General features: G+C 42.6%; 1 protein-coding gene across 1 annotated transcript in view; it reads right to left on the minus strand.

Moving 5' to 3' along the window:
• Positions 1 to 3,939: 3,939 nt before the first annotated feature.
• The window catches only part of FAM149A (family with sequence similarity 149 member A), a 44,165-nt gene continuing 34,883 nt past the window's right edge, over positions 3,940 to 13,221 (minus strand). Inside the window, exons 7-12 of the mRNA XM_023514909.1 lie at positions 11,572 to 11,675; positions 10,587 to 10,778; positions 8,691 to 8,811; positions 6,843 to 6,971; positions 6,672 to 6,750; positions 3,940 to 4,204 (exon numbers count right to left, since the gene is read on the minus strand). Coding sequence (XP_023370677.1) covers positions 4,131 to 4,204; positions 6,672 to 6,750; positions 6,843 to 6,971; positions 8,691 to 8,811; positions 10,587 to 10,778; positions 11,572 to 11,675 — 699 coding nt within the window. The 3' untranslated portion in view covers positions 3,940 to 4,130. The remainder of the gene's footprint in view (positions 4,205 to 6,671; positions 6,751 to 6,842; positions 6,972 to 8,690; positions 8,812 to 10,586; positions 10,779 to 11,571; positions 11,676 to 13,221) is intronic.

Here is a 13,221-nt window from a genome sequence, read left to right on the forward strand (position 1 = left end):
AGCATCTATATCCTCATAGCTCCCACATTTATACCCCTAGTTTGCACCTCCTCTCCAAACCCCAGATGTCCAAACACCAGCCCATTGCTACTTGGGCATCTAAGGCCATAACATGTGCCACCATGCCCCAAACTCATTCTTCTTGCGATCTTTTCAATTTGGTAAATTTCAACACTATTCTTCCAAGTCTTCAGCCAAAAATCTTTGGAGTTACTCTTGGGTTGTTTTTTTTTTTTTTTTTTTTTTTTGTAGCCACATTCCACATCTAATCTAATAGTGAATCTCATCAGCTCATATTTCAAAACATATCCAAAGTCCTGTGATTCCCATCAGTAGCTATTATTTATTTGAAACATGATCATCTCTTTCCAGATTATATGTCTCTATCCTTAAAACCCCAGTAGATTTTTATTTCAGACTTACAGTTTCCCTCAGTGCCAGAGAAAAGGATCTCAACCCCCATCACCTCACGGACCTCATCACTTATGATTCACCCCTTTGCTAAATCCATCCTGTGATCTGGCCTCTCCATTCTTTTTCAAAAGTTTCTGACACATTCTTGCTTTGGGCCTGTGTACTTCTTCTCCCCGCCCCCATGCTCCCACCCGTCTATAATTCTCCTCCCTAATACCTACATGGCTTCTTTTTCTTATCTTCTTTGAGTCTTTGCTGAAATGTTGCCTGTGCAAAGCAGAGTTCCCCAGCTGCTTTTTCCACTCTATCGCCCTCTCGTTTTGTTTCTTTACAGTATTTATTGCTAACTGCCCTTACATTTTTATTTGTTTATGGTCTGTCTCTTCTATTACAATCTAAGTTCATTTAGGGAAAAAACTTTGTCTGGTTCAGTCCAATGCTTAGGACAAAATCTTACACAAAGAGCTTGACAAATACTTAATGAAACCATAAATCCCCAGAGATCACCACGTAGGACTGTCATCTTCTGAAGTGGAGATTACGCTAGAGTATTCATAAATGAGCTCAGAACCATCATAACCATATATGGATAAATGTTTTGAAGCCACTGGGAAAATCTTGCCACGTAGTTAGAAATAAATAAACAAATACCTGTGTATCAGAAACTTCAAAGTAGCAAGATATTTGCACAAATTTTGTATAAATATTGGGAGTGTAAAAATGCTTTTCCAAATATAACAAAAGAAATTTTTTTTGAGATAGAGTCTCACTATGTTGCCCTTGGTAGAGTGCTGTGGTGTCACAGGTCATAGCAACCTCCAACTCTTTGACTTACACAATTCTTTTGCCTCAGCCTCCCAGGTAGCTAGGACTACAGGCACCGGCCACAATGCTTGGCTATTCTTTTTTTTTTGCTGCAGTTGTCATTGTTGTTTTAGCAGGCTCAGCCAGGTTGGAACCCGCCAGCCCTGGCATATGTGGCTGGTGCCCTACACTGAGCTACCAGCGCCGCTCAAGTAATGGATTCTTATATGCAAACCTCTAAAGGCAACCACAGTAAAGCTACCATGGGATACATTCAGTGGTTTTCTAAATAAAAATAATTGATTTTGGATGCCCAGCCTTAATGTTAATTTAGGCTTGCATATCAGCCCTTTCTTTCCCTTCTAAGAAATTAGATGGTTCCTGGAAATTGATATAGAATAGCTTAAATGCTTCTGAAACAACCTAGCTGGTGGTGGCTAGCTCCTTGAGCAGCAATTATGCACCAGAGAGATCCTAACCAGTGACCCTGTGAACAGGTGCACAAAATTTACCCACCTGTCCTCAAGTTTGAACACTGTTGAATGAAGATTGATGTTTTCTCTTAAAGCCACGCGTAGCTAATGTTTGAGAATAATTTAGAAAATTGTTGGGTAGGTGCAGTGGTTCACACCTGTAATCCTAGCACTCTGGGAGGCTAAGGTGGGAGGATTGCTTGACCCTAGTTCAAGACCAGCCTGAAAAAGAGATAATAGAAAAATTATCTGGAAATGATGGTGCATACCTATAATCTCTGCTACTCTGGAGGCTGAGGCAGGAGGATTGCTTAAGCCCAAGAGGGTTGCAGTGAGCTATGATGACCCCACAGTGCTCTAGCCCAATCTCAAAAACAAAAAGTCAAAATGCTTTGTTCTGTGTTGTGTGGGAAACTAAGCATTAGGACTGTTCCCCAATGAGATGGCGCTGTGGCCATCCAAAGGAGGTATGAATGTGGTAATTATTCTTATTTCCACTCTTACGCGTTCCACTCCTATATAAAATGAAGTCCACAGAGGAATTATCAGCCAGGTGTGTTGGCTCAGGCCTATAATCCCAGCACTCTAGGAGGCTGAGGCAGGTGGATCGTTTGAGCTCAGGAGTTCAAGACCAGCCTGAGCAAGAGAGAGACTTCAACTCTACTAAAGAAATAGAAGTAGCCAGGTATTGTGGTGGGCCCCTGGAGTCCCAGCCACTTGGGAGGCTGAAGCAGGAGGATTGCTTGAGCCCAGGAATTTGGGGTTGCTGTGAGCTATGATGATGCCACAGCACTCTACCTGAGTGGTGAAGTGAGATTCTATCTCCAAAAAAAAAAAAAGGAAAGAAAAAAAATTCAAATTTCAAAAAAAAAAAATAAAAAAAGAGAAATTATCAACTGGGGGCAAGGCGTTAGGGCCATGTTTGTATTATTACTCAGTGATCAGGAAAACACTAGTCTCAACACACAGACATCTGTAGGTAGGCAATAATGCTCTTTCTTGACAACCAAAATGTGTCTGAAAATAGCTTATTACACACATATATCTATGTGTGCATATATGTAACATATATATATATGTTGGTATATATAAAGTTTCATTTTGGATCAATATAAATTAAACTGATCAAATATAAAAGAAGAGATTATTCTGATTTGAGATCTGAGAATAGCAAATGAGTTGAAGGACTTACAGGAAAACAATAGAAGGAGGGACAAAAGACAAGTAAACCTAGAGCCTTGCCCGTTTGATGATTTTCTATAGTAATGTCAAGTGGTGAGACATGTTGTGACAAGCAGGGCAGGTGGACAGAGCAAAAAGAGGCCGAGTTCTCCCCGGGAAGGCGGCGTTGCACAGGTGACATCTGAGCAAAGGTGCAAAGTGTTTGCTGCTGCAAAGCCCCCCAAACAGGGGAACGCCACGTAGGACTGTCATCTGCTGAAGTGGAGCAATAAGGGTGGCATCACATGCAATATATTCAGCTCCAAAAATTGAGAAACATAGGCTGCCTGAATTTGAAAATAAAACCAGTAAAAGAAAATGGGCTTGGGAGAATTAGCCACTGACATTTCTCAGAGGTTCATGACAAAAGCACTTGAAAAAACAGTATGAGGGCCAGGTTCTGTGTAATCCTAGCACTCCGGAAGGCCAAGGCAGGAGCATCCCGTGAGATCAGGAGTTTGAGACCAGACTGAGCAAGAGCGAGACCCCCCACTTATCTCTACTAAAAATAGAAAAATTAGCTAGGCTAGCGTGGCGGGTACCTGTAGTCTCAGGTACTCGGGAGGCTGAGGAAGGAGGATCACTTGAGCCCAGGAGTCTGAGGTTGCTGCAAGCTACAATGCCATGGCACTCTACCCAGGGCAGACTCTGTCTCAAAAACCAAAAACAACAAAACATAAAAATAAAAAAGGTAGGAGAAAGTCAGCATCTTATTCAGTCTGACATATTGTCTCAAATACAACTTTGCTATTTTAAAGAATGGAGTAACATCTATTAGTGACTAGGATTTTGATGAACTTACTAACAGAATGAGACTTAAAAAAATCAATGTACAAAGATATAAATGGTGTTTTCCTATATAACCTGCTCTGATATGCTAATTAGTGTGTGCATACAGGCACACACTAATTATGTTTGTGTATAACTGATAAAATGAGGAATTATAAATACATGTTAGGGTCTTCTGAGCAAAGCTCTAATATTCTTTAGAAACTCAAAAATGCTTCCAGTAAAGAAGTGCAGAGACTTTTCATTTCATTCTCTTTATAATGCGAAGTGTTCGAGATTATTTATTTGTTTGTATTTCTCTCAGTCCAACACCTCCCACTGTCACACAAACAGGTAACTAGAATAATACTTGTCCATCCAATTTTCAAGTTATAAATGCATCAAGGCTCTGAACGCTCCACTAAGTGCTGTAGTTCTGGTGAAGTAATTTCAAGATGCCACTTGGAATCTCTTCCTTGAAGTCAAACTTGTCCGCTGAAGAGATTTAGGCAGATATTGTGAACCTGAAACATCAACCAAGAAGTAATTCTTAGTAAAACCTTAAACATTCAGGCTGAGCTTGGTGGCTCAGGCCTGTAATCCACCACCCTGGGAAGCTGAGGCACGAGGTTCCCTTCAGCTCAGGAGTTTAAGACCATTCTGAAGAAGAGGGAGACTCTGTCTCTACTAAAAATAGACAAACTAGCCAGGCATCATAGCAGGTGCCTATAGTCCCAGGTACTCAGGAGGCTGAGGCAGGAGGATCACTTAAGCCCAAACGTTTGAGGTTGCTGTGAGCTGTCATGCCATAGCATTCTACCCAGGGCAACAGAGTGAGATTCTGTGTCCATAAGAAAAAGAAAAAAAAAAAAAAACCCTTAAACATCCAACTCTCAAAAGGATTGTTTTATACATTCCATGCAGACACTTTTAAAAAATATTTTATTTTAATGTCACTTTTGCATGAGCCAGGGAACAATTATATGTAAAAATTGTCATTTGGGGTCCTGAACAAAAGGAAGAATGCCCCCTCCCCCAAAACTAAGCTTAGGTGCTGGACACGAGTTGCCTCAGAGCTACTTTGCAAGAACCTTCTGTGCAGAGGTCAGTCCTTAAGGCCCAAGAAGTGGAACAGGGTGCTTGGGAGACACTGCTGCTTCACAGAGGCAGAAGCAATGCCAGGCATTACAAGATCATTCCCTCTAAGGTTCATTCTCCTTATTTTATCTTCTACCACAGATCCAATGAAAAGCTGATAAATTAACAGCTCCCGGTGCTTTTTGACCTGGTAGCAAAGCTAGCAGGGAGGCCCCCACATGCCTGCTTGTCAGAGAAAAAGAAAATAAATCCTCAGAACTACAAAAGTGTCTGCCTGACAGGGCCTCAATTATCTCTACAGAAATATAAAAGGCCTCTGACCATCAGTGATGACAGCTGTCTCAAAGTTAATGATAAGAGAATATGCTGGCACAGAATGTGGGGACAGACTGCATGCAGATTTAAACCAAATTCAGATCCTGGTTCTCTGTCCCAGCCTCTACCTCTGCACACCCAAACTACTGATGAGACATTTCCACCTGGCATGCGCAGCCAGCGTCTCCAAAACTGAGCCCATTGAAATCCCTCAAATTCCCCCTCTCTACTCTCCTGCACGGTGACCTAGGTGATCCTTAAGGCACACATGACAAAACACTGGTTTTCAATTGCAGCCATTAGCACTGAACTTGGCCCAGAGTGAGCAGTTCTTGATACTGGTTAATAGGAAATTTGGCTGCTAAATTAAAAACAACATCAGGTAGGCTGAGCGCAGTGGCTCCCGCCTATAATTCCAGCACTCTGGGAGGCTGAGGCAGGTGGATTGCCTGAATTCAGAAGTTAGAGAACAGCCTGAGCAAGACTGGGACACCCCCCACCACCCCACCCTGTCTTTACTAAAAATAGAAAAACTAGCTGGGCAGGGTGGCAGGAGGCTGTAGTCCCAGCTACTCAGGAGGCTTAGGCAGGAAAATCACTTGAGCCCAAAAGATTGCTATGAGCTATGACACCATGGCAGTCTACCCAGGGAGACTCTGTCTCAAAACAAAAAAAAATTACCAGTAGCATGACTATTTTAGAGAAAGAACTGTTGTCATGAGAATGACAGCTAAATCTGTGTCATGCAGTGCTTACATTCTACTAAACTTATTTTGGGAATATAATATATTAAAGATTTCCTGTAAGACAATAAATTATCCTTGACATTTCAGATTATCCATAATGGAAATGGCTCATAAATTCTGAGCAATGGATGCCTGGCACCCAGCTAGGTCCTTTTCGTGGACTTCCAATATTTATTTTATCTACCCAGCCTGCTATAAAAGAAAAAAAACTAAGGCCCGGGGTGGTTGGGACAATCTAGAGTATTTGGTGACAATGCAATGCTACCTCCTTGGAAAGAAAATAATGTTGGCAACAGTTTTGAAAATTCAAACATCACTGGCCTGGATTCAAAGTAGAATTCTATTCTTCAAATAGCATCCGAGGCTAAGAATATATATTCATCTGTAAAAGTCTACGTTATAAAATAATGAGTAAATTTGTATTAATTTTCTCAAGCACTTTTATTAGTAAGTGTTCTTAGAGAATCTAAGATCAGGGTTTCATTTAGAAGTAACACATGAAAACTCCATAGCAAAGAGAGAATGTGACTTCTTCTAAGACAGCATTTTGCTGGTTTTAATTAATTTCTTTTTCTGAGAGTGAGGGCTCCAGTGAATTCAGAGCATCTGGACCTTTTCCCCTACATGATCTAACAGGAGATGAGAGCTTATCTGTGCGGGTTTGCTGTTTGCTGGACGTTTCTGAGATCAGGCCACGGACCACAAACAGTTGCTATTTCCTCCTACATAGTCGACATAGGGTTACCAAGGTAGATAATCTTCAATCTCACTTTCTGCAACTTGATATCTCATGCAGGTTATGTCATATTATTTATATGTGAAAAAAGCTGACCTGTCAAAATACTTTGACCTGTCCACGTGTGGCCAGCAAATTCTATTGGCATCAACGAACCCTTCCGAGGTGTATCTGACTGTTTAGAAGGAAAACAAGATAAGGAATGAGTTTTATTATTTCAAATATTTCTTTCTAAAAATCAAAGTCACAGGTTGACAGAGCACCTACTTGGAGCATGTGGGTTGTGCTGGGCCTCACCAGCTGCTCCACGGTCATAGTTCTTTCTCGAACAGGTGACAACTCTATGCTGTTAGGCACGGCACTCAACACGCGGCTCTGTGGGTGCCTTCCTCTGTACTGAAACAGAAGAGAATATGCTCATGTTTAAAATAAACGCAACCCTTGAAAAGACAAGATCTACATCTGCTACAATCATTCACTCCCTTATGCGAAAATTTTTATTTAGATACCGCTATGTATCAGGTTCACCTAAGGATAAAAACTACCTGTTGAAATGTATTTTAATTATGTAATAGTGTTATTGAACCTGATAAAATGGCAGTGTCCTAAGAGGCAAATATGGATGAAAAACTATCACCACATATGATTTTTTTTTGGGGGGAGATGGGCCTAGGTTTGAACCCACCACCTCCGGCATATGGGGCCGGCACCCTACCCTTTGGAGCCACAGGCACCGCCCCTGATTATTAATATTAAATCATGATCTGCGGGTGGTGCCTGTGGCTCAGCGAGTAGGGTGCTGGCCCCATATACTGAGGGTAGCGGGTTTGAACCTGGCCCCAGACAAACTGCAACAAAAAAATAGCCGGGTGTTGTGGCAGGCGCCTGGAGTCCCAGCTACTGGGGAAGCTGAGGCTAGAGAATCGTCTAAGCCCAAGAGCTGGAGGTTGCTGTGAGCTGTGATGTCACAGCACTCTACTGAGGGCAACAAAATGAGACTCTGTCTCTGGAAAAAAAAAAAAAAAAAAAAATATATATATATATATATATAAATTGTGATCTGCATAAAAATACAATTCTGGATTGGTGAAGTGTCAACTTTTTTATGTGATGTCTGCCTCCTTTTATTATTTCATTCTACGGTAAAATACTGAAGCTTTGTAACTCTTGCCTTCTTGGGGTCCAGTGTTGTGCTCAAGGTTGCACAAGGTGTTAAAGAGAAAAGCTTGTCTCGGTTTGTTTTTGTCACTCTCTGCAACTTTATGTTTTGACAATGGGGCTCTTCTGTGTTTTATAAAATAGAGATGAGTTACGTGTATCAGAGTGAAGTGAGGGGTCATTGTAAATCTGGGGGAGACCTAGCTGCATACATAGGATTTCCTTCAATTTTTTGCTACTGTAGGCTGAGTTGAGCACAGAAGATCTTGCGTCCACATCATAATTAACATGGCAAAGGTTGGTCATAAAAATAAAGCCTGATAAAAACGATTTGGATAATAATTTACTAAGCTCTTAATTTCATGCCAGGCATTATTTGACTATATGAGTTCGTTGATTCCTTATAAAAAATGTTTATAGGGGAGTCTCTCTAAGGATCAGAGACATTACAGTGACTTGTACCAAACCATAAAGATCCCAGGGTGGGCAGTGCCTGTGGCTCAAGGAGTAGGGAGGTCCCATATGCCGGAGGTGGTGGGTTCAAACCCAGCCCCGGCCAAAAACTACAAAAAAAAAAGAAGAAGAAGAAGAAGAAGAAGATCCGCGGGGCAGGACCAAAGGGCAGACCTGCCGGAACCCTCACCAGACCTAATCGCATACTTTCTCCTTCACTCCACCATCTAACCATCAGATATTTCTGACACCTGGACTTTTGGATTTAGTTCATGCCACGTTTTAATCTCCCCAAATAGTGAAGAAAAACCTTTCACCCTCTATAAATTCTCACAAGCCATTCACTTTCTGCAGGCAGATTACGGAGCCCTTTTGAAGATAGCTAATCAGATCATTCTCTTCGTGTTGCTGATTTTGCTTGGCGGTGCCAAGGTTATTTTTGCTTGTTTGCTTTCCAACAAGCTATCGAAATGGCGCATTTAAGGACAATGAAATTTGTCTTACGGAAACAGAGCGGGGTCCAGGGACTGCTGTGTTCTGCTCCCCAGGGTCTGAGCTTATTGGGGGTAACCTGTTACGTGAGGTCTGAACTGGTGGGGAAGACAGGTTCTCTGTGCCAGTTTGCCTGTAAACACAAGAGCATGTAACAGCATGTTTAATAGATTAATGCTATGAAGTCCAATTTCATTTTTTAATTTGCCAAATTGATTGTAAAGTTGCCTTGTCAGGAATAATGATAGGAGACTATTCCCACCAGATGCTAAGTTTCAAAAATTAAATTGGTTCTTGCACAAGAATAGAGAGATACAGATTCTAATTCGTTTCTTTATTACTAATAAAGTTATGAAAAATACGGCCAGGTAAGGTGGCTCATGCCTGTAATTACTTTATTACATTTCTTTATTACTAATAAAGTTATGAAAATATGGCGGCCAGGTAAGGTGGCTCATGCCTGTAATCCCAGCACCGTGGGAGGCCAAGGCTGGGGGATCCCTTGAGCTCAGGAGTTTGAAACCAGCCTGACCAAGAGTGAGATCTGCCTCTGCTAAAAATAGAAGAACTAGCCAGGCATGGTGGTGAACACCTGTAGTCCCAGCTACTTGTGATGCTGAAGCAGGAAGATCACTTGAGCCCTAGAGTTTGAGGTTGCTGTGAGGTATGATGACACTCTACCAGAGTAATGGAGTGAGATTCTGTCTTGAAAAAATAAAAAAGATACAGAGGCAGTGCCTGTGGCTCAAAGGAGTAGGACGCCGGCCCCATATGCCAGAGGTGGCAGGTTCAAACCCAGCCCTAGCCAAAAACTGCAAAACAAAGATACAGTATGATAATTTTTGACCTATAAAACTGTCCAGCTTTAAAATACACATAGTACCTAAAATGTGGAGGTCACAGGGAAAGAGATAGTCTCATGTACTGGCAGTGGGGCTATAGACTAGTGAACCATTCCGGCCGGGAAGCATTTTGGTGAAATATCTCAAGAACCTTAAAAATACCCATAATCTTTGACTTGGTAAGTTTACTTCTAGAAAAGCCCCTCCAGGAAAAAATTTTAAAACATGTTTCTTAAGATTTATATAAAATAATGCATACTGCACATTTTAAGAATTAAAATACAGGAAAAAATGGGAAAGTTTCAGTAATAGGGAAAAGCTTAATTATTACACATGATTATTTTATAGTGATTAAAAGTATGCTTTCATTGGGAGACCAAGATGGGTGGGTCCCTTGAGCTCAAGAGTTCCAGACTAGCCTGAGCAAGAGTGAGACCCCATCTCTACTAAAAATAGAAAAACTAGCTGGACATTGTGGCAGGTGCCTATAGTCCCAACTACTTGGGAAGCTGAGGCAGGAGGACTGCTTGAGCCCAGGAGTATGAGGTTACTATGAGCTGTGATACCATGGCACTCTGCCCAGGTCTACAGAGAGAGTCTCTGTCTCAAAAAAAGAAAAAAAAGTGTGCTTTCAAAAATATTTGATAATATGAAAAATAGGAATGATATAATGTTAAAAAAGCATATAAAAGAATGCAACAGTATACAATAGTAAGATAAAACTAAGGTTAGAAAAAAAGACAGTGGAGGCAGGCATGGTGGCTCACACCTGTAATCCCAGCACACCAGAGGCCAAGGCAGGAGGATCCTTTGAGCTCAGGAGTTAGAGACCAGACTGAGCAAGAGCAAGACCCTGTACACTGACAGATCTTATATCTAGCACACAACTAAGTATGCCACCAAAACAAAATTAATCTAAAAGACTCAAATTAATGAACCTATTTGAAAAGTCTACGTAAGATTTGACAGAGGTTGCTTTGTCTATGATAATGGATAAACCCAATTAGAAAGTGATGGACTGTGTCCTATGTGACTTCTCATTCATCTCAAGAGAAAGAAGACTTACAGTTTTATCCCCCTAAGAACTTCATCACTATACACGTTGGGGGTTTTTATTCTCTGTGAATCGGAAGCAAGAGAAGGCAGCCTCCTGTGTGCCAGAGTTTTCTTGGCAGAAGCCTGTGATCCTGGAGTTTCTGAGATCCGCCCCAGCTGGTGCCTGGCGCCCCCACCTGGGGGTTTCTCCTCCTGCTCCTTCCTGGGGAAAGAATCCAGGGAGTTACTCAGATGCACCGTGGCATGAGACAGGGGGTGGGGGGGCACATCTGTGTACAATTTGCTGGGTCTTGTTTAGAACCGTGCGGGCCACATGGAACACCTTCCTAAGGATGCTGAATAAATGCACAGATGTCTCTCCCCTGAAATGTGCTCAGGTGCCCTGGGGTATGGGATGAAATGGGGTCTTTATCAGCTCATGTCTCCTGGAATCTACAGCACTCTGCTGTTTTCCAGACCAGGGAAGAGGCTGGGTCATTTTTGTTATATTTGAGTCACTATGAAAGTTTTGAGGCAGATTATGTTATGGTCCATTATTTTACTTCCAAAAAACAGTCGACAGGTCCTTTCTGATTTGCCTATGCAAGTTTCTTCCTTTTTTTTTTCTTTTTGGAGATAGAGTCTCACTCTGTCCCCCTGGGTAGAGGGCCATGACATCATCATAGCTCACATCAACCTCAAACTCCTGGGCTCAAGCGATCCTCCTGCTTCAGCCTTGCAAGTAGCTGGGACTACAGGAGCCCACCATGGTGCCTGGCTAGTTTTTCTACTTTTAGTAGAGATAGGGTCTCACTCTTGCTCAGGCTGGTCTTGAACTCCTGAGCTCAAGGGATCCTCCCTTGAGCCCCAGTGCTTGGCCTCACCCAAGGAAGTTTTAACTTGCGGGCTCATCACTGTCGCTGGGACGGCTTCATTTGTTCCCATCCCTCTGCATTTTATATTTCCTGATTTTTGTGTGTCTCAAAAATGTCATCATGACCCATGTACGTACGTACTGTGTTTTATCGGTAAAACAGGTAGGTCTCTGCTGCAGCGGTTTTGCTTGAATTGTCATCACACCATTCAAATCACTATAAAAATTGTTAGAGAAGCGATGAATCTGAGAAAAGTAAAAATAAAATAAAATAAAATGAAAATGAAAAAATATCCAGTGCCATTGCAATTACTGATGTTTGTCAGGAAGCAGTAGAAACAAATGGCACTGCCCGTCCAGCTAATTTGAGGAAAAGTTAATAAAGGAACTATATTTTATAAAGATGTGGAATGAGACATTAGCAAAGAATTGCTTAATTCCCCAAAGCTAGTGGCAGTGGGGACATTCAGCACACTGGGCCCGACATGGCAAGAAGTGAGGAGAGAGCAGGGGGCGATGGCTCATGCACGTAATCCCAGCACTCTGAGAGGCTGAGGCCCGTGTATTGCCTGAGCTCAGGAGTCCAAGACCAGCCTGAGCAAGAGTGAGACCCTGTCTCTCCTAAAAATAGAAAAACTGGCCAGGTGTCTGTAGTTCCAGCTATTCAAGAGGCTGAGGCAGGAGGATCACTTGAGCCCAAGAGTTTGAGGTTGCTATTAGCTGTGTTGCCATGGCACTCTCATCAGGGTGACAGAGTGTGACTCTGTCTCAAAACAAACAAACAAAAAAGAAGTGAAGAGAGGGCAGCTGCATGTAGAGGGATGCCACTAGCCCCCTGTGGCCCTGAAGGGCAGCCAGAAGACAGCAGGGCCCGGCCTCATCCTCCCCTTTGCTCTGAGCTCCCAGAAGCTGGAGGGCCAGGGAGCTGCCTGCTCAATGTGTATCGGGCTGTGGGGTCCTCCAGGGCGCAGGAAGCAGAGAGGATGAGCAGAAGAGTAGGAAAGGCCTCAGGGCTCCTAGTTCCTTTTCCAAACTCAGGAGACAGGGTAGGTAGGGCTGGGGAGAACCGGAGTGTGAGATCCCAAAGGCTTTGATCTGAACTCCAGTTCTACCTGAGTCATTATGAAAGTTTTGAGACACATAAAAATCAAGAAACATAAGATCTATAGAAACATTATCAAACGAAGCCATCCCAGCAACCCCCATACGCTGAGCAAGTTGAAACTTTGCATGTAGGAATTAGAAAGGCCGCTGTCGGCCGTGTTTCTGAGAAGTGAAATCATGGCCCATTAACACAGTCTGTCTCAAAACTTTCATAGTGACCCATGTAACTATTTCCTGGTTGGTGACCTTGGACAGATTACTTTGCTTTTGAAGCTTTAATTTCCTCTTCTTCAAAGTACTCCCCTTGGCATCTGGTGACCGTCACAGGGAGGCATGCAGCACTTTTCCCAGGGAATTTCAGGGGGAATTCTTGAATTTAATTTTCCCACATTGGGTACTCATTGATTTTCTTATTACTTTTGGGGACAAGAGAGGAAACCCCTGATAACTTTCAAATTGGCTAAAAATGTTAGAGAAAAGCATGTCTTCCTCTCCCAAAATATAGGAAACCGATCCACCGTTCACCGCAGTGTTTGTACCACTCTGCTCCACTGGAGAAGGTGGCGATTCTGGCTCGGCACCTGTGGCTCAAGTGGCTAAAGCACCAGCCACATACACCTAAGGTGGCGGGTTCAAATTCAGCCCAGGCCCACCAAACAACAATGACGGCTGCAACCAAAAAATAGCC

This window comes from Otolemur garnettii, unplaced genomic scaffold (assembly GCF_000181295.1).
Source record: "Otolemur garnettii isolate 467f Iridium unplaced genomic scaffold, OtoGar3 scaffold00061, whole genome shotgun sequence".
Lineage (NCBI taxonomy): Eukaryota > Metazoa > Chordata > Mammalia > Primates > Galagidae > Otolemur > Otolemur garnettii.